Genomic DNA, 21,059 nt, shown 5'->3' on the forward strand with positions numbered 1-21,059 from the left:
AACGAAGCGCTGCTAATTAGGCCGCGGAAGGACTCCGTCAGGCCTTTGGCGCCGTCTGCCCGGCCGTCTCACCGACCCGCTGCACCGATGACGCACAGAACACTAATACCAGCCGCTGGGGCGGGACTAGGGGCAGTCTTTGGCATCAAAACTGCCCTAAAAGGACTTTGTTTTGGTGTCATTTGCACAAAACTAATAAAATAACTTAATCTGAGCTGTATTTGTGTTGTTTTACTGTGGTGCCTGTGAAATGCGTAAAAGCTCACTATTAGCAGTGATCTTTACTGTAGCTCCAGGCTGGCTATCTACCAGGGGCTCTTTGGTCTGCTCAGCAAGCTCTTACTGGAAGTTTCATCATCTGTAAGGCCACACTGGCCCCACTGAGGGAGATCTCAACTCATTCGGTATCCTGGGGAAAAAAAAAAATCCAGATGCCAGAGAAAAACCCCTGGAAGCGGCATAGAGGAAGACGCAAAGCAGGGCCCGCTGGAATCGCCTTTACTGCAGCAGCCTGCTGATTGGCTGGCTCTCGCCAGCCTTCCACTTCCACTGTTGTCAGGGAAACGGCAGGATACAGAGACGTTGCGAAGCGAAGGCGCTGCTTGCCATCGCGCGTCTCAGTAACGGAAAGAATCTCAGAAAAGCTGAGGGCGTTACCGCCTACGCTAAGCTGCGCGGCATTAACTGGCAGGGATTTCGGTCGGTCACAAAGCGGCACCGAGACACCGAGTCTCTGCAAACGGTGGCGCTCGCTTCAAGTGACTCATCAAAAAAAAAAAAAGGTATAATCCCCTTGCATCATCATAATCAGAGATTTGCAGGAAAAGCCCGATGCCTTGGCACTGCCCCACAGACCTGGCTAAAAAGCATCTGGGTTCATTTTTCATTTTTCATTTCAAGATGCTCCCAAAAAAACTCTTTGTAAAACATTATGCTGCGGGTGCCCTGCAGTCTTTCATCAGAAGGGCTTCGATCCTTTATACAGGGGGTTTAGCTGCACATATGCAAGGTCCCGATAAAGAGCTGCTCACTTGCCACCAAAAATGACTTGTGTGAAGAAGTTTAAAACACTTTTAAATGCCAAGGCAGAACTGAGCCTTATTAGTGTCTGTCTCCAGGACAACCAAGCCCAAGATGACACTGGTGACTGCAGAGAATATGCTGAAATAATTTCCTTTCCTGTGAGACAGTTAATCCCCACGTAAACCCAAGCAGACAATGACATGAGAAATTTTTAGAGGGGATTTTGAGTACAGGATGGTCTAGAGATGAGCTGTCCAGAGTGTATGTGTGTTGGGGGGAATTCAGATTCCATGGTCATTTCAACATCTAAATAAATGACCTTAAAATAACATGTGGATGTTAGAACTTCCTGATCTATCTAATGCGATCAGAAAGGCTTACCTGGTTTAGCTACGATCATGGATAGAGTTTCGCAAAGCTGACAGAACTACGCAGTTCTGTGAATCACAGTAGCAATCAGCAGATAAATGAAATCTAAAATTTAAAAGCGTGCTTTTTTGTGAGGCTTTAGGGAGAGATTATAACACCCATCAGATTCTACACCACTTTAATTTTCACAATAATTTGGAACATGATGCACTGGGGGATTGGGGGGGGGGGGGAGTGCAGAGATGGCCACAGCTGGGATATTTGCTTCAGCACCACTGGACCAGAATTCCCCTGGAGGGGGGTGGTGGGGCAGACTGAGAATCAGACAAAGATGTAATCAATGCAAGCTCACCGTGTTTTTTATTGTCCTATATATGTGAAAATCTGCCCCCAGTGGAACCTCCACTCCCACTCAGTTGCTATAGCTACTGCCCTGCGGGAAAGTGCACGAGAGCTGCATGGTAATTCTGTGTGGCCAACCCACCTGCCTGGAGACAGACACACGCCATGGGGCAGGCAGTGATACCAAACAAAGGAGTCCGATTCGGTTATTCGGAACCACCTGGCTCCAGTTATATTAGACACAGTTTTTGAACCCAGTTAAGACAACTAGGTATGCTAGCAGTTTAAAAGGCTGTGGGACATCTTGCTGGCATGGAGAAGATCTAGAAGGTGCTGGATTTATCCTATTAGGCTGCCACAGAGACAGGACTACAGCAGTACACCATGTGTTGACTAGAGGGACAGATAACCGTGGGACTGAATTCTGAGCTTGATGGCCAGCAATGCAGAAGCAGAACCTGCTCCGTCTTTTTTACTAGTTAGAGTCTTAATTTTCTTCAGCGTTTAAGCAATGATTTTATTTTTAACTTATGCTTTCAATCAAACTTAAAGTGAGAGACCATCAGGAGAGCTGAGGCCACCCTATCAGACGCAGCTTGTCCAACATACCGGACACAGAAAAATTTGATATAACTGGCGACCCCTACTGGTAAAATATAACATGACATGATACGGACTCTGCAGAGAATTTTTTTCACCCATGCCTCAGAACAGTGCACCTCTATGGGTGTAATGCAGATAAACATGACCACCCTCAGGGTCATGAAAAGATTAAGAGTAAATCCTGATTAAATCCTGATTAAATCCTGATTAGATCCTGATCAGGATGGTGTGCAGCTCAGCGGTTTTAGGGATTTGGGCCCATGCCCAGAAGGTCATGGGGTCAAATCCCGCAGCTGCCAGAGTTATCAAACTGCTATTGAGCAAGACACTTAACCGCAGCTGCTCCAGAGGCTGGACACTGACTGACTCTGGGCTTTGACCTCAGAACTGTGTGCCTCATGGAGAGCAAGATGAGATATGTGAAAACCAACAAATTCCTGATATTAAAGTACCTGCTATTAAAAGTAGTAATCATAAAGTACTAGTAAAGCCATTCATAAGTGCCGCCCGCAGTTGTGTTACTAAGTGATGATGATCACCGGAATCAAATTTTAAAGTCTAAAATCACCGTGGGAGGAAACACTGAAGTGAAAGAATGAGTTATTGATTGTGAAGACCACATTTCACTAGTGGGGTTTGTGTCAGGTGACCACAGAGCCGGTGGGGGGGTAGGTTTCTGGAGCTTACCTGTAAGCAGGGACACCCGGTGGAAGCGGTTCTCCAGTTTGCCTAGCAGGATGTAGAGGAAGCTGTCTTTGGAGAGCAGGCTGCAATCCTGGCTACTCTGGTCGTACACCACCACCTCCTGCTTCCTCCCCAAGTCCACCTGCAGGCGACAAACGGGCAGAGAGATTACAGACCACGGCCTTTCTGCAGGTGGGGGCCAAAAATGTCACACTCTCTAGCTATTAATGATGTTTCATTAGCTGGAGAGAATTTGCTCCACAGCGGAAAACATATTCTAAACTAAATAACTAAATAAAATGAATAACAAGTGTGGATGTCGTATGCTGGTTAAAGAGAGTAAAGGAGATAAGGCAGCAGCCTGGTCAGCTCTGTACTAATGACGGAGGATGTCATGCCAGCTTTTTCTTGAAGCTACTGCTGGCTTTGGACCATAAGGGCAGGCATGGGGGGGTGGGGGGGGGGATACTCTTCTCATTGGGTAAAGATGTAGCATCCGGCAGCCGACCCAAATTATTCAACTGTCGCAAACGGGGAAAAAAAAGGGTTTGTAAACCTTGCAAGGCTGGCATGACGCCTGTGAGGAAAGTGTGACTGTATGGCTGTGTTCACAGGACATGCTGATTTCTGTGGGCGCGGATGGGACACTGTTCACTAACAGCGTGAATATTTTTACAAATCTGAAAATACCGCTGCTATGACAAATTTGTTTAGAATGCAAGATAACTTCCCAAAAATAGCAGACATAAAAAGATATACAGCATGATTATGGCTGTAACGGGAAAGTGCTCATTCGCTTTCAAGTAATGCTTCATTTAAATAATAGTACAAAGCGATTTAAACATCAATAGCCTTGCTATAAAGAGTAATGGTTAGCATACATGTCAACTTACCACCTCTGAGCAGCCAGGAAACTTTGGCTCTTGACATGTGTGTGTGTGTAGCTGAGCTATACATTACATTGCGGGGACCAAATATCCCCTCAACGGGATAAAACCTGTTATTTTGTTGTGTTACATTGTGGAGGGAAATTCTGTTTTATAATAGTCTGTGACTGCAATCAAAAAACTAAAAATGCCAAAAGACTTGTATTTTGTTTGGTTACTTATATGGTTAATGTTAGGGCTGGGTAGGGGTTAAGGTTGTCATTGTTGGGATTAGGGTTTTCCCATTAAAATGAATGGGTGGTCCCCACAAAGATATGAGTACAGGTCTATGTGTGTGTGTGACACTCATGCCCAGCAGTGTACCCGGGTGTGCAAAGCCCCAAGGTGTAAATGCAGGGCTTGTTCTAGTCACATGACCACGATCAGCTGGACCAGGAGGCAGTATTAGAATAGCAAGAAGAACAACTGAGAAGAATGGGAGCCACCTATATTTGTAATATTCTTTGATTGTTTATAAACACTCCCGCTGACATTCGTGCAGTCATTTTTACAGAGTAATGCCAAATATTTGACACAATTTTGGCCCCTAGTGCATGTGCTATCATATAGACACTATCACATACATACCATATAAATCATAACCTGTAATTAGTGCATATAACAATACTTTGATTATGAGTCTAAAAAAACACTACTGCTACTTTAATAGCTGGAAAGGTAATACTCTCCCCCAGCCGCGCTTTTCAATTAGCTGCAGCGGCTCTTACTCTGGTGACGCTTCTGCCTCAAGGGAGTCACCGCACCTCGCTCACCGACACAAATTTGTCAGACCTCCTGAACAGTAACTGCTGCTTGGAGACGACAGCCCTGGTTTCATGGCACACATCACCCCCGGTCACCCAGGAACCTCCTCCCAGCTAGCAGAGGGCTGATAAGTGATGGTACGACAGCGCGGTAAAGCAATCGGAATTTGGTGGGTGTGTGTTTATGGTCGTTCGCTCAGCGTTCACATGCGCTGCTCTTTGCACATGACCTTGTGAATTTTTGAATGTGTGTGTGTCACCTAAGCGGTGATGTCACATAGATGACCATAGTGCACCCAAGGTCAGAGACTGGTATTAGATGACAGCTCATGGCTCCTGACTGGTACACCTCATGTCTTCCACCCTGCTGTTAACGTGGACAGGCTCCAGTTTGGCCTTGGGTCTTAAAGGGCCGGTCCCTGCCCCCCACCCCCCACTCTGTTTGTCTGAACAGACATGGCATTTCCAGTCTAAAGTGCCAGGCGAACAAGCACTTCAGTACAATCTCAACAAGGCTGTTGAGTGAGTCTAGAAGGGAGTTTGCTGATTACCAGACACCCTGCTGGTTCTCATAGACCCCCCCCACCCCTGTCACTCCGACTACCCAAGGTGCAATCGGCTCCTCTGTTATCTTCTGGAGCTCTCAGCTGCCCTCCACCCTGAACAAGGTGCTCTGCCTTAATTGGATTATAGCTAAACTGGGTGAATGACATCACCGGGAGACATTAGATACATGGTGGGAGGCAATGTAGCAACACGGGGATTAGGGTGCAGGCACAGGAGACGAGACATAGCACCCAGGCAGAGAACACGGGGACATGTTACCAGGGCGACACGAAAAGAGCTATGATACCGTGTTTCTGAAATCATAAACCACACCTCTGGAATACATCCCATTTGACCAAGCGCAAACCATTTATCCTAGATGACATGCTAAAATTCCCAAAGCAGACTAAAGGTTCTAGGTCCACCAGAACCCTGCAGGAATCCACCCAAACCAGGATGAGTGACTAATATTAATATAGAATGGCCCAGCCTACCAGTACTATCCTTTTCCGCTTTTCTATTAATGTCAATTTGCCCAGTATCAAGAGAAATAAGAGGCATTGACTCACAGATGTGAATGGAGCATGCTGCAGGATAGAGGTCACTGTAAGTCAAGTGGCCATCAAGAAAACATTACGGCTGGGCAATAAGCTAAAATATTAGCTAGGGATTATAAAAGTGGAACAGCAATGCAGTTCTCCATTAGGGGGCGGACAGAGCTATATTGTAGCATGTAGCATCACTGTTAAAGGCACAGACCAAAGGCTGTAAGGTCAAAGCGTGGCTGCAGAACCCATGAGTGAAGCACTTAGTCTGCTGCAATAAAGTATCTAGCTGTGAAAATGGATAAAAATGGCTCTAATAGCATGGAGACAGGTGTAATTTTCAAGACACTTCCTGGCAGGAAGAGGTGCCTTCTGGGATTGGGCCTTCCCCATGAGCGCCCAGGCAACTTATCAAATGTCACACGCCTTCACGTAAAAAGGCTTCAGGATCTTCGACAGCTGTTCGCCCTGACGGGCATAACCCCAAACCACAAAGCCATTAATACTCGGGACCTACCACTACTCACGCGTGTGACACATGAACATGTGATGCCTGGACATGCTATGACCGCACAGGGCTGAAGGAGCCCCCACTCGGCGACCGAACATGGCTCCTCCGCGCTGTGACCTCTAAGGTCGTCTCCGATTTCAGACCTGGGACTGCATTAGCATCAACGCGGAGCTGGCCATCAGTGAAACCCAAACCGATGACATCGGCGTACAGAATGCGGCAGAGGGGAAAACCAGCATGATGCAGAGGCGTCGATCAAATGAATGAATTGTCATTTCAGTTTAAATGATCGTCAGCGCACATACGCTCAAAGCGCGCTTAATGTCATGACAACAAGCAGAGAAAACAGAAACGTCCTCGTGAGGTTGGTGCCGGAATCGACACCCACCTCCTGAACCTTCACCCTACCACCCTCTGTCTACATAACTCAACATTATCCCCTTAAAAACACATGGAACCTTAGCAGATTCTTTCTAATTCCTACCAATGCAGCCAAGTATCTCCTGGGGTTCTATTACCTCATTCCCAGCTCACCGGTTACTCGTTATGTACCATGATGTTCTCTATAAACTGCCCCAGTGGTCGCAGGTACACATACACCTTGGAAACCCAACACGCAAGGTACAGGATGTTCCTGTGCTCACTTCCATAGGTGCTAAACGCAGAGCAAAACAACCAGCTTCAACTTCCTCCTTCAAATCTGTTTACTTTTTCCATCTGTTTATTGATTATTTAAACACTGCTTATTGGTCCGGTCATTCGTCATTCCACCCAGAGCAAGCATGCAGCATAAACACAGGAATGAATACCATAAATAGTGCCGTAACACATGCTGGCATGTTATGGGATGGCCAACGACTTGTAATCAGCCTGATCCTCTGATGGGGACAGAGCAGCGGAATTTGCTGTCCACAGACTATAAACATTTCATTTTTTGGCTGTAAATAAAAAGATTTTCCTCGTCCTGCAGGTACAGGATACAAGAATGTGGGCTGTGGCATCATTGATGGTGTGGCGTTAAATCTGTGGCCCATGCATACAATTTATTCTTGGGGGAGGGGGGACAAGGGAGGAACTATTTACCAATGACATCAGAATGATGGGAATATTACAAATTATCATAAATAAATAATACAAAAAACAGGAAGGTTAGAGTGTCACTCCTCCCATTATATATGAGGCAGTGAGAAACATTGAGCCCACTGGTCATCATACAGGAAGTGACATCACATTGACATGACAAGCAGTGACAGTTTGGGGTGGTAGAGTTTCGCGATGAGTGTCCGCCTGAGCCGATAATTACAGATCAGTAACGATTTCCAAAAGCGGTTAGCCTTGCAGCACATCGCCATAAGCCAAACTGTGATCTAGGCCTAATGGATTCTGTTAGACGTTGTCCAGCCTCACATTACGTAACAGCAACCTGAATTACCTGAGGGACTTCATAACAGTTTACAAGGGAGGCTATAGAAAATCACGTGAAGTGTCAACCAGGTCATATGACCAGTCAAATGCTTCCAGTAAAACTGCGACCAATCAGTTCAGGAAAAGGAAATGCTCATGGTGTGGCACTGCATACAGTGTGGATGATTAGCACAACAGTATCAGCAGGCCTGCTGACGCAGTGCATTGCAGCGGGGTAAGCAGTACAAGCGCCTGCTTCAGCAAAGCAGGCTCCCGCTGCCCTGCCCTGGCAGCTGTTCCACATCCCATCCAACACCTCCAAGGTGATTTGCTGCCCCGCCGCCTGGCCCCAGCAAACCCAGTCAAAGGCCTCGTGACCAGGCGGCCATTTCTCAAGCATTCCATCATTGTGCAGCAGCGTGACACCATCATGTGGATATTTCACATCAGCGTCTATTCTGTAATAAACTCCAGAACATTCTGCCCTTCTTTCCATGCATTGGGGGTCACTGGGTCACTGCATGTGCTGCACCATGACACCAGCTGGGAAGCACTCACTGCGAAGTCTGTGTGCCTTCTACGGCCGGACAGCGAGCGTACTGGAGGTGACCAGACGACACACGCAACACAAACGGCAGACTGGGCCGCTAGTCCATCGAGGCAGGACGTGAAACATGCCCTAAAAGTCCCAACTATTTGTACTCTGACAATGACATCATTCTAGGGGAATTTCCGGTGTGAAAAGACTCAGATCATCTGGATTTAATCCATGGGGTGAGTCCACAAACGGGATGGGAGAAACCAAACTTTACGTTCTATTTAACTGGGGGAGAAAAACAGAGTTTCCATGAGCTCTCCATGAATTAAAGTCTGACAAAGGCTCTCGCTTGACTTTAAAGGCACTTAAATTTTCATGAGGTGGAAGGAGAGGCATGTATCCAGTTTCCGGAGAGGGTTATTGTGGGCGGATTGCTGCGGCTGAAAGCCCATTAACCTGCGGAGTGCAGAGTTCACCAAGAAAACACAAACAGGCGACGCCAGCCAAGGCAGCCTTCTGTACAGGAAACGCCGAACACTGCCCTTCCTGTGAAGTCCCCTCATATGGGTGCATGCGGCCCAGACACCTAAAGCTTCGTGCAAGCGCTCTACACAAAGCAGGCCTCCCCGTGATATTAAACAGAGCCAAGAGTCACTGAGTTCAGCATAATCTCAAGGCGGATTTTTCTTTGGATCACTGAACATTGGGCTCAATGACAATTTCATTTAGAAGGGGTTTTGTTTATTGATCTTTGCGGTCCGACACACTCGTTAACATGAGGGCGGGGACACTTATGTAAGTCCTGATTTTTTTCTTTGATTCTCTCTGCTGTAATTGATCCCGTTAAGATAATCAGACCTGAGTCACAACCGGCGGCGTGTAGAGAAGACAGATCGAACCCAGCATTGCTCTTGCATGGCGTTGTGTTGGAATACCCAACTGCGCAACACAGTCCCAGGAAGCATCTCTCCGTGGGTAGACGCCTGAACAAAATATTAATGACCGCATCACGGATGACAAAGGATAGGCGTGCAGTTAAGGGCTGAGCCGCTGCTAATCGTCGGACCGTGTTTGGACATCTACCAGTGTTATGTAACGAAACCCATTTAAGTGGTGCGAGGATCCATGGTGAAAACTGTAAACAGAGAGACAGAAAAATGAGGCAGGCAGTTTCAAGTGACAGGGAAAAGACCCATTCAGAGAATGGCTTCATTTTAGCTTTGTTGGGCTTGCCTGGGCTTGCAAAAGGATTAAACTCGCCAAAGCTCGCCAGAGAGCTTTTCTAAATTGCATTTGATTATTCATTTTCTACCCTGAAAAGAGAAAGAAAAAAACACAGCAACAGCTGCTATGGAAGCAGCAGACTGGAAAAGGTGAAAAAAGATCTAGCTTGGCAGACAGGAACAGAAAACGATGATCCCAAATAAGCCAAAGACATTAACAATTTTAAGCACAGATACGCAAACAGATTAGAAACCGATTCACCAATAAATGTACCACATTGATTGTTTTTAAAAATCTAAAATCAATAGGTTTCTGAGGTCAAAACATGTTAAATATTTCTGCAGAAAATGAACAGAGATTCTGAGATTCTCAAATTAATTAATTACAATACTAGCACCAGTTTAATCAGCATTCAATGGATTCAATTGGTACATTTGATTTTTTGCCAAATATTATTGAGAAACAGGAATTCAATTAGAAAAAAAGCAATCACATAATGCAAAGCCGGGTTGATCTGTACTGATGGGCATTTCTTTAGTGCAACAGCTCTTGTCGAGCTTTTCGTGGATTGGCTGGCCTCGGGTTCCCCTCTCGGCCAATCAGGAAGCAGGGCCGCGCAGGCCCGCAAAACCTTGGGGCCGTCCGTCGTCCTTCTTCCACGGGAGATGAACAGTGAGCCATCTGTCGCAGGGACTTGCGGCTGGACGCCGCCCCGCAGAGAAAGTGTGACCGGCATCGCCACCACCGACAGCGCGTTAAGTGCCCTGAATAGGATGCAGACAAAAACTTAAACCCAAACCATACAGCCGGCTCACACGTGCCAAGCCCGCGCGCTGCCAGTGGTCGCACAAAGAGGGTGATGTCATGCTCAGCCAATCACAATGAGTGTCACAGCATCGCAACCCCCGCCCCCCACCACCATGCTGTTCCAGATAGGTACAGCGTTACCCAGCCTCCCATTAATCGCTGGCTTTATCTTCTTCACTGGGGAGATAATAAAAGCCAGCCAGCTGTATAGCTAAGCTGGGGGTGGGGGCATGGTGTATTCACGCACAAGGAGCCAAACTGACACCCCCCCCCCCAACAACCCACCATAGAGATGCTCAGAGGTGCAGAGGTGGTAAACATGTCCTCCCTGGGTGGATCGCCACTGTTTATTCAGGGATGGACAGAGTGTGATCCATTCAGGTTAGTGAGAGATGAGGTCAGGTCCAGCCAGAACCCGTAGCAGAGGGACACAGCTACCCTCTCCGCAGCTAAATAAATGAGCGTCACATTCTGGGCCAATTTCAGTGGAGTTTTTTTAAAAAAATATTCAGCTTCAGGGCATAAAAATTACACAAGTGCTAAAGGAGCTGAAACTCACACATACACACCTGGGTCTCATGCACTCATCACTAGGAACAGCATCTTACTGCCCACCATACCCCTGAAAATATCCTGGGGAGGTCATTTTCACAGCAGGGGTTAAGCCGCCCCCCACCCCGCTCCACCCAGCGTGCCCCACCCCCTGCTGGCTGAGTTACCGCCTCGCCCGCAAAACTGGGCGCTAACAAAATCGGGTAATCCAAAACCCAGCGGGAGCAGAGCCGCTGGACGGGCTGCTCGCTTGCCCGGAAAAAAAAAAATAAGGCACTGCCCAGGCTTAATTTCCGAGTTAATTCCGAGTTCCTTGAATTTCACGCAGCCCTCCAAATTTAGGAGCTGTCATGACAGCTGGCGGAAAAAAGCATGTCATATCCTATGGAGTCATGGGGGGGGGGGGGGGGTCTGGTTACACAGGCACTAGTAAGCAATAAACTTACTGGGGTCTTCCAAATATAACCCGGCATGGGTCGAGTGCAGATGCTTATTAAGAAGGACTAGCAAGGAAGACACAAAGTCTTCCCCAGCTTCATGGATAATTATAAACGCGACACAAAGTCAGTGTAAGCGGCCCATTAACCGGGCTTGTGCCTTATTAATTATTATCGTTATTATTTACTTACCAGCGATGCACGTGAAGAAGAAAATAATAATTCATCCACGGCGCACAACAGAAACAGCAACATATCACACATCTTCTCCAAGAAAAGAGGGGAAAACCCCAATTTAAGTCTTCAAACCGCGAGTATAAATCACACGAACGGTACGCAGACCGCAGGGGAATCGCCTTCATAATGAGACAATTAGAGAGACGTGGACATAATGAGTCCTTTAATGACAGCAGGTCCAGAGGGGGCGCCAGTAGACCATCGGGCTATGCCTTAACCCCTTCGGGGCCGGGTACCAAGCAGGCCGTACCTTGACTTTGCCGTTGGGCTGCAGGAGCTCGGTGATGGTCACCTTGTCCTGCTGCAGCCGCCTTTTGACCAGTTTGGAGCAGCAGACGTTGATGGAGTTGAGCACGTGCGAGGCGTTGTACTCAGAGAAGGTGCGACTGTCGATGACCAGGGTGCGGGTCCCTCCCCGCTGCAGGAGACCCGCCAGTCGTCGGCCATCCATGACGCCCCGCCGGCCCTTCTCTCCGGCCATGCCTGTCGTCTTTGGGGGGCGGGATTGGGATGACTGAACACAGGGGGCGTGTCCAAGGAGGGGAAACAGGGGAAGAATGAATGGAGGTGGAGGAGAAGGGGAGAGGCAGCTCAGAGAAGCAATGTGGAGAGGGGTCTCAGGACGTCCATAGCTGGTCTGAGGAGACAAAGAGGAAGGGAGAACAGACCCCATGAACAATTCGATTCAGTTTTATTTATATACTGCATTTTCACAACATTACATTTGGAGCTGTCACGATTACTTGATTAAACTCGATTTCTCAAAAGCATCGATTTAAAATTTTCCTTCTCGATTACTCGCCAATGTGACGGAAGGAAGGCAAACATAGCCTGTGAGGGTCCAAATAATTTCATCCGCATTAAAAGTCAATGAAAATGCAGTCGTCTGCAAGTACTGCAAAGCAGAACTTGAATATCACCACAGAACAAGGCAAGTATGTCTTAAAAGAAGACATTCGTGGAAATTAATAATGCAAGGTTAACCATAGATATGTGCCATTTAGCCTCGCAGAGTAGCCTAGCCTATCACGTTGACTTAAATTATTTTGCTTAATTTACTTTTTACGCTTCCTGTATGTCAAAATAATCGCTGCTAAACCGAAGCTCAGCCCTGTCACATAGCGACATCATCTTACATAATACAGGGTGGCCGACTTTGGTCAGCTGGCTGGAGTGAGACAAGCCTGCACACGTTTACATGCATGTAACAGTTTTATTACCTTGTAAACGTTCTGTATGGTTTGCAAACTGCCCGTTTTAAACGTAGCATAATATAGATTTCTTGCGCGCGAGTCCTTGGTCCTTGCAATGTGACAGTTGCATGTGCATGAAATGCAATGTTGATATTAACATCCAACATCGTGCAAACCTGTCAGGTGGCAGAAACGCGCGGTTGGTCGCGGTGTTGCTGCACACCACCACTTTGAGTGTGTGGAGTTTGCATGGTCTCCCTGCGTGTGCGTGGCTTTCCTGACGATCCTCTGGTTTCCTTCCACTGTCCAAAAAACATGCATCTTAAATGAACTAGTGTGCTTTAACTGACCGTCTGTGTCACTGAGTTTGCACTCTGGAGAGGCTGACTGATTCCTGCCTCGTGCTAATTAATATATCATATATACCAAATCAGTGCCGAACTCCGCAGCCTCTTCAAACACGCAGAGTACTCCCACAATTTTGGGTGGGACATGTCCAAACCTAATTCTATGCCCATGATCCATCCATCCATCCATCCATCCAATCCGGTACAGCATCCCATCTATAAAACCCCAACAATCCCTACGTAACACCTACTCAGAATAGCAACAGCACAATATAGCAGGAAACGTACTATTACCAAAGAACGGAGAGCGGTATTTAAAATAACTAACCAATTATTATTATCGCATAATAATCTTCCAGAGGGTATTTCTTTTCAAAGAAGCACAAATAGAAGATAAAAATATTACTGCTGCCTGCCAGGGTGGAGGGGATTATGTTTGTTGTTGGAGCTTTTGAAAAGCCTTTTGTCTGCAATGGTGTGAAACAGCAGACCGCCGACCGCCAGGGAAGACGATATTAAGCACTGAGATTTACGAAAACATGTCTCCATAGGGGCCGCCTGACGAGCTGCCCATGCTACTCTCCGAGATGTCAACTCCACCTCCAGCTCCTGGTCCCCTATATCAGATTTAAACCACCTTTTAGGTATGCGCCTGTTACACAACACAGAATTATGGGAATTCACTTCATTTTACCCCCCAGTGTGTACAGAAAGCTGCGCAACCATGACAAGAATGCTAGTTTATTTTCAGCTTAGGGGCAATATGCCAGAAACCAAGTGAGGAATAAAACTACAGAATAAAAATACTGTTTGTTGAATTAAAAACAAGCACAAATACATAACAGAGACATCTTGCACCTGGTAGATATGACATGAGGAAGTCTGCCGCTGAGGGTGGAGAATGTTCCAGAAGAAAGTGCTATAACTTCTCCAGCCCCCAGAGTGGATGTGGGGTCCGCAGGGACGACGCAACATGCAACACGACCGCTGATTAAAGGTCCTGATCTGGTGTCATTTAAAAGGGCTTATGAGAGGGGGGTAATTAAGGGAAATTAAAAGCCTGTGGGAACCCCCCCCCAAGAAAGGCTGTAATGGGGGGAAAAGGGGCTTCATCATTATTTATCTTCCATTTGAATGACCATTGGCACCCCTCGGTGGTTTTATTTGCACGAGCAGGTTGAATAATTCATGTTTGTCATTAAAAGTTTGGTATCCTCAGAAAAAAAAAAAACCTCCATCCCTGGGCGCGTAATAAAGTGAAGCTACAGTAGATACATTTATCCATTTCTCAGCCAATGTCCAGCTAGGCTCTACAGACGGACAGCAAGGCAGACGGCATCGTTGGATGCTTCACTGTTATTGCTAAACGCACGCTCCAGCATTCCCTGGGGTCAGGGCGAGTCACTTGGCCTGGATAAGTTCTGGCCCCACACCATTCGATGGCAGACCACTGGGAACAATCGTTCCTCACAAAGCAGCCATTCTGCCCGCCCCCAATTAGATTTCATTCAGTGTGGCCACGTGGAACCGGACTGCGTAAGCCGTTGGACCCCTAGTTACCAGACCACACCCTGAACGCCCCCCTATATCATTTCACAGAAAACAGTTGATGGCGCCTCATGTAGACATGATCTCGCGGCAGGCCGGCGTAAAGTAACGAAAAATCCTGAATGTCCCCAGACACAGTCCTGACCTCAATTCATGCAGCCTGGAAAAAAAAAACAGGATGTGACTTAACAGCCCATGTGTGTGTCTGCACATGAACGGAACGGCGCCGCGTTAGCATGTGTCTGGGGACGCTTTCTTCCCTCCTCGTTTTTTCCTCTGCATTGACTGTGCTAGTCCTGGAAGGGCATCCAATAGGAAGCACCATGAAGCACTGCATTATGGGAAAATGAAACATGCAAGTTCGACAACGTGACAGCAAACACTGAGAATAGCATGAAAGGCTGTCACAATGTCCCAAAAAAGACTAATCTTTTCCCTTTTTCCTGCAAAACAGTATTCACCTCCCCAGCTAGCTAGATATTTTGCTGGATATATTCAGATGATGTACCTTTATTAATAATTCAACAACATTGGTCTGCAAAGACTATTACTACTACAGTATAACTGGCAAGCTTGAGGTTATCCCAAAGTTCCTGCCCCTAACTGCCACAATAGGGTCGCGTTATTTTATTTATCCTCATCCTTGTTCGGGTCGTAAATGTTGCATGGGGTTGGCTCGTGCACTCCACCTCGCTGCGCAGGAACAACAAACAAGAATAGGGTGACCTCTGTAATTCAGGAGAGCGTCTGCTAGCACCTCCAAGTGAAAACACAGCCCCTACGACGCGGGGCACGGGACGACCAACGTCATTACCGATAACATCGTCAGCAGCAATAATAGCAAGTTCACTAGCGCGTCGAGAATTCAGTCCCTGTGACATTCTTCAAACAGCAGTGATAACGAGCTGCCTAGGAACGAGCACGCAAACGGCGTAAACGTTTCTCCCAAGTGCTGCGACACTTTATGCACTTTAGCAGGCAGTAATACTGCCGATTTAAATGACATTTGTCTTGACTGGGCAGCCCCAGCGATGACGTTGCCGCATTGCAGGCTCTCTTCCCTTCTGTTTTTCTCTGAGCACTACACTACTCCCACGCTGGGCCAAAACCTGCGGCAGGGCACGGCGTAACGGTAACACCAATGACTGGAGGAGGGCACGGGTAAGAGGAAGAGGGGGAGAACGACGTCACGGGGGTCTGTGCTGCTGTAATGCACACGCAGCTGCTATGGTCTAACTGATTTGTTTTTTCCATCCGTTTGCGGTGCTGCAGCGAGAAATGCAGCCAGCAGCGAGCATGCAATCTCCCTGCAGGGGATGTCAGCAGTACACTGCAGATAAAAGCTGATCAGGAGGCAGGGCGGGGGGGGGGGGGGGGGGGGGGGGAGAGCGCAGGAGTCATAATCTGCCAGGATACGCTCTGCAGCGATAGCTCAGTGCGGCATGGCATGTGTGTATGTGGGATCGGGGGTGGGGGGGGGGTGATGTAACTCCACGAGGAGCCCTCAGCTTAGCAACTCCAGCAGCATGCAGAACCCAGAAGCAGAGAGAGGGAAGCCATGGAGACAGCGAGCGGAGCACCGGCCAATCCCTGCACAGGAGATTGAGACAGAGATGGGCAGGGAGGCACGCGACCCTAAAGCATCACGACACACAGTCACGACTCACTGCTGTTTGTGTCCATACATTTCCATTCATTCACTCTTTTTCCAATCCCGTTTATTTTGCGCGTACAATAAATGCCCCCCATAGTTGCACAGTGAGATCTCAGTCCATCTATCTCTCATCAGTCCACATCGATGAAGGATTCCAAAGCGTTAACAGCTCGGCTGCAGCAAGACAGCAGACGACGGACTGGATACATCAAGCCAAGCGTCCAGGGTGAGACTTGAAGGAAACCCCGGGATACCACCGAATACAATAAAATACCATTCTCACATTAAGCTTGCACATCGATACACGTTCCTGGTGTTTGAGCAATGTGAAGGGATAGATGAGGATAAGTAAGGGCGGAAGGGCATCTCCGTTCGAGCTGACAGGCGTTTTGGGGGGGGGGTTGGGGGAGTAGGGGGCAGAGAAAATATACGGCAACACGACACAAGCATGGGTCTGCACTGTCACCGCAGTCAGCTTCGGCCACATAAGGATGCACTAAAGCCTTAAACTAGCTTTGTATAACACAGAAGCACCGGTGCACCCCTACCAACCCCCCCAAATACACCAACAGGGACACAAACATGCCACCTGAGCAGATTAATATCATACGCAGCACTGATCACAAACCCTCCGAATCTTAACCTCGCTCAGAGCCCCCACCTCAAATACAAACCAGCCAGCCTTACCTTAGCAATTAGCTACCCGCTCACCTCCTCTGTCTCCCCCCCACATTAAAAAAAAAATCTGCGGAAGGGTGGTATATTTTCCCTCCTCTGCCTGAGCTTGGCAGGACAGACGCTGCGAACATCTAATGGCGTTTGCTCCCACTGAAAACAGAAGGCTGGGGGGGGGGGAGAGGGGTGGTTCGTAAGAAGAGGAAGAGAGGTGTTTAACTGCAGCATCTCCGTGATGCTGCACAGGAAAGCCACACCAGAGCTGGAGCGGAGGACGAACCTCCATAACAGCAGCGCACCCCACGTAAAAACACAATGCCGTCACATGCTGTTGAACAATCTCATTTTTATCTTCAAAGTCCCGAGCGTGTGCGAGAGGGACTACATGGAATGTTCATGTTGCCATGGGAACAATTCAAAGACAAGGCAGGAGGGGTTAAACGGCATGGATCGTAGGGGCTTTAAACGGCACCAGTGCCGGATTTAGCCAGTAAGCAGTAGCGTGGATTACTCTATCCCGAGAGCGGTGCACCTCATCCTCCTGTCACCTCCGGTTAGTCTCGTTAGTTACGGGCATCTCGTCAAGCCACGACGAGAAGAAGATCTGTAACAGCAGACATCCTGCGGCACCAAACACACACATTACCAGTTATTCCCACAAGCCACGGAAATCCAAGTAAGCCTGTACACATACACACAGTTTTAAAATGCAATGGAGAATATGAACAAAAGCACAGCTATCACACCAGCAGACTAAGGTTTCATTTTGCGCCTAATATTTGGAGATAATTCTGGGAATATATGAGTCAACATGTCACAACCTCCCCACCATTTGCAAATTTTTACAATATTGACAGTTGTTAATATTATAGATAACAGTACTACAGATATAGTACATTTGTAAAATGCGGCATGATGTTTATCTGAAGCTATGTCAGATGTGGAAGACTTTGAACAGTCAATACAAAGAATGCTGCTCTGTGCTCGGCCCCCCAGCAAAGCTCTCTCATTACCCCACTTTGTGGTGAATATGAACACGCTAAACCCCAAATAAAAATGGAGAATGAGGATCAAAACATGAAACTGATGTTTCTTCACAGGTATCTAAGCAAAATGTGTTGGCCTGTTAGTCTAACAGAGATGGATAAACCTGCTATCTTAACGTACAGAATCTCAGTAGAAAAGGTATAAAACGGCGGTGGCCAGTCTTATCCGCAAAGGGCCGGTGTGTTTGCGGGTTGTTGGGATAAGCTTTAGGTCAGCTGTTCAAACCCAGGTGTGAGGACTATTCAGCCAATCATTCCTCTAATTAGTAATCTAATTAGGGAGTTGCAGCGAAAACCCACAAACACAGCGGCCCTTTCGGGGTAAGACTGGCCACCTCAGGCATAAAAAGTAAACTATTAGCACAAAAAAATATCCATCAACAAACTACAAGGACAGTTTGACACTGCTGCACAGAAAACAAAATAACTGAATTTCTTTGAATATGTGACATCTTGAATTCTGATCGGAAAATAACTATTCCAGCCATTACACTGTTTATTTCAAATACGACTCTTTCAGCTCCCCAAACATGACACACACAACACACTACACACCTGAAGGTACCCAGGTACCATCCGATCTAGCTGTCGGACTAAACTGAGCTACAATGATTGTCCAATAGGAGTTTTTTTTAGATTGTCATTATATTGTCAGCAGATTGTTTTTGATTGTTAGTATTTTAATGTGTGCGTTTATGAAAATTTTGTGCATTTTTATTGCTTGCATGTGCGACGTGAATTGCCCCTCTTGGGACAAATAAAGTTGAATTGAACTAAACTGACCTGAATTGAACTGAATTGAATTTTAAGTAAGGAGCATTCCGATTGGACAATCATAACTTCTAGCTTAAGTTAACCTAGATATCTGAGAAATTCTACTTTGTGGACCACCCCCCTGCCCAGAAAAGAAGTACCTAAATAACAATAACAAGGTCCAATATGGTAGTGCAACGTGGCTACATTTCTGGAAAGCCAACAGTCTGGGAAAAGAGGGAACAGGCGCATGGGGAAAGAGCTCAGATGAAGGCGCACCGCCGTCAGTTTGAGTGAACTGTCAGCTAAATTGCCTCTTAAAATCTGCTGACAGCAAGACTGGATCGGCACCCAGCTTTGCAGCACGTCTCTGACAGGGAGAGTCCATTCTCTAAGGAGGGGCACCCGACTCAGCCTTCATGACGTAAGGCCGTGCAGAACACAACTGAAATTACATGCGATGCACCTGCCACTAATGAAGCACATCACACAATATTAGAAAGAATGAGCATCAGCCCATGTGAGGCAGCACAACACAGGCACCGTTATTTAGCCATAGTAATTCAGTACATTCATATATGACTTAATTACAGCAGATTTTCAACTGTAATTATTTCCCCAGCAGAACTCAAAGTTTTGAAATAAAACTGAACTCACACGTAGCAGGTATATAACAGGTCCAGTTCACGTAATCTAAGTTTTAAGATGACATTTCCACTGCCTGTAAAAGCAGTCAAATGTACACAATCTGAAACTGTTAAAAAAACAACAACAAAAGACACCTTTTCTAGTCATTCCAAATAAAATTTGTAATGGGTTTTTTTTTTTTTTTTGGACATTGCTCTACTTCAGATGATATTGCAGAAGAACATTACCAGAAAGAAACAATATGACACCTACTGTCAATAACCCCACCGAAATAGGTGAACCAGCATCGAAGCGGTTGTCCTTAAAATATATTTAGCCTTCCGTTTAGATCTTTTTTCACTTAACTAAACTGCATTAGGTTACAACGATGATAGAAAGGACGGTGTTTCAGCCAAGTACTTTTAAAGGATTTTGTAAACTTTTCATGCGACTAGGTCGACTTCGTATATCAAAGCACTTTTAACTACTTGCGCTACCAGTCAATCTAATTTCCCTGCACGATATCAAGTGACCAAGGAAGTCAGGGTTAAGTCCGTAATTCAGAAGAAATAAGCGCAAATAAATGAATCGCAAGGTCTACCTACCGTCAGTCTTCACGAACTGAGAAATTACGTAAGACTTCACGGGCCAGAACACGTACATGGACGTATACAAATTAATAATTCACAATGCACATAATTCGGTACAGAACATGACACCGATAAAGTCAGCTCCGGATTCCCCAGTGGTTCCTATTTGACGGCCACGCCACAAGCTGCAGCAAAACTCCTCTAAGTGTAGGCGCATCATCTGCAGCTGGCAAGGGGAATTTAAAAAGCACGGGAGCTTTGTAAAAAGCAGGCGAAATGCCATATTCACTCACCTGTTCTCCAAGCTTCTCCGGACGGCACTGAGATCGCCTTCACGTGTCATTGAGCACTCCCAAAGGAGAATTTAGTGTTGTTTATATGACATAGTAAACTGTTGGGAACATACGGAACTACTGAGAAGCACTACTGTTATTATAATGAATTACTGTTTTAGAAACGCATTCATAACACACGCACAGCAACAGCAGTGGCAGTCATTTTCCTTGTGTTTGGAACTCGGATTATAGTACAGTTTAGAGATAAGCAATCTACCGTTGCATTGAATTCGTGATCCAGGAAAACAGAAGATGCACTTTAGCACTTAAAAAAAACGAGTTAAGCATGAGGTCATACTTTAGAAAAAAACAGGCTGACGTCATTTTCAACCAATGGGAGCTGGCAGCGAAGGGATACGGTGACGTCACCGTCCTGAGCCGCTGGATTAAAGAGACACAAGACCATCGCGGAGAGTGAGTAGTGCGCGTGTATGTGTGTGTGTGTGTGTGAGAGAGAGAGAGAGAGAGAGAGAGAGAGAGAGAGATGTAAATGGAATCTGATTTTAGCGCAAGACAAGGAGCTCATTTGCAGTCGAAATGCTCACGTGCAGCCTACAATGTCTGCTAATAATTATTAGGTCAGGTTCATTAAAAGGTCCTCTCGCTGAAAAACCACTAATCTATAGCATGAGATGCGAAATTACTTTAGAATAATTACTACAATTATTATTCTTTTTATATAATATTTTAATTTATGTTTATAATCTTACCCGTTACTCTCCAGGTGCACATTTTAATTCTTATGTTAAAACCGTATTCAGATCGACGAACGGGACTGT

At 46.6% G+C, this 21,059-nt stretch overlaps 1 protein-coding gene across 7 annotated transcripts in view; it reads right to left on the reverse strand.

Moving 5' to 3' along the window:
• Window positions 1–20,560, reverse strand: part of dusp8a (dual specificity phosphatase 8a) — a 44,731-nt gene extending 24,171 nt beyond the window's left edge. The window contains exons 1-5 of one of the 7 annotated variants that reach the window (XM_072698200.1): window positions 18,097–18,138; window positions 17,462–17,550; window positions 16,942–17,096; window positions 11,763–12,149; window positions 3,025–3,163 (exon numbers count right to left, since the gene is read on the reverse strand). In XM_072698200.1, the coding sequence (XP_072554301.1) occupies window positions 3,025–3,163; window positions 11,763–11,993 (370 nt within the window). In that variant the 5' untranslated portion in view covers window positions 11,994–12,149; window positions 16,942–17,096; window positions 17,462–17,550; window positions 18,097–18,138. Of the gene's footprint in view, window positions 1–3,024; window positions 3,164–11,762; window positions 12,150–12,881; window positions 13,500–16,941; window positions 17,097–17,461; window positions 17,551–18,096; window positions 18,156–19,628; window positions 19,652–19,960; window positions 20,137–20,238 lie in introns of those variants that run through there. The other 6 variants (XM_023842217.2, XM_023842214.2, XM_023842215.2 and 3 more) reach the window with 6 other exon arrangements.
• Between the last annotated feature and the right edge of the window lie 499 nt (window positions 20,561–21,059).

The sequence above is a fragment of the Paramormyrops kingsleyae genome, chromosome 13 (assembly GCF_048594095.1).
Source record: "Paramormyrops kingsleyae isolate MSU_618 chromosome 13, PKINGS_0.4, whole genome shotgun sequence".
Classification (NCBI taxonomy): domain Eukaryota; kingdom Metazoa; phylum Chordata; class Actinopteri; order Osteoglossiformes; family Mormyridae; genus Paramormyrops; species Paramormyrops kingsleyae.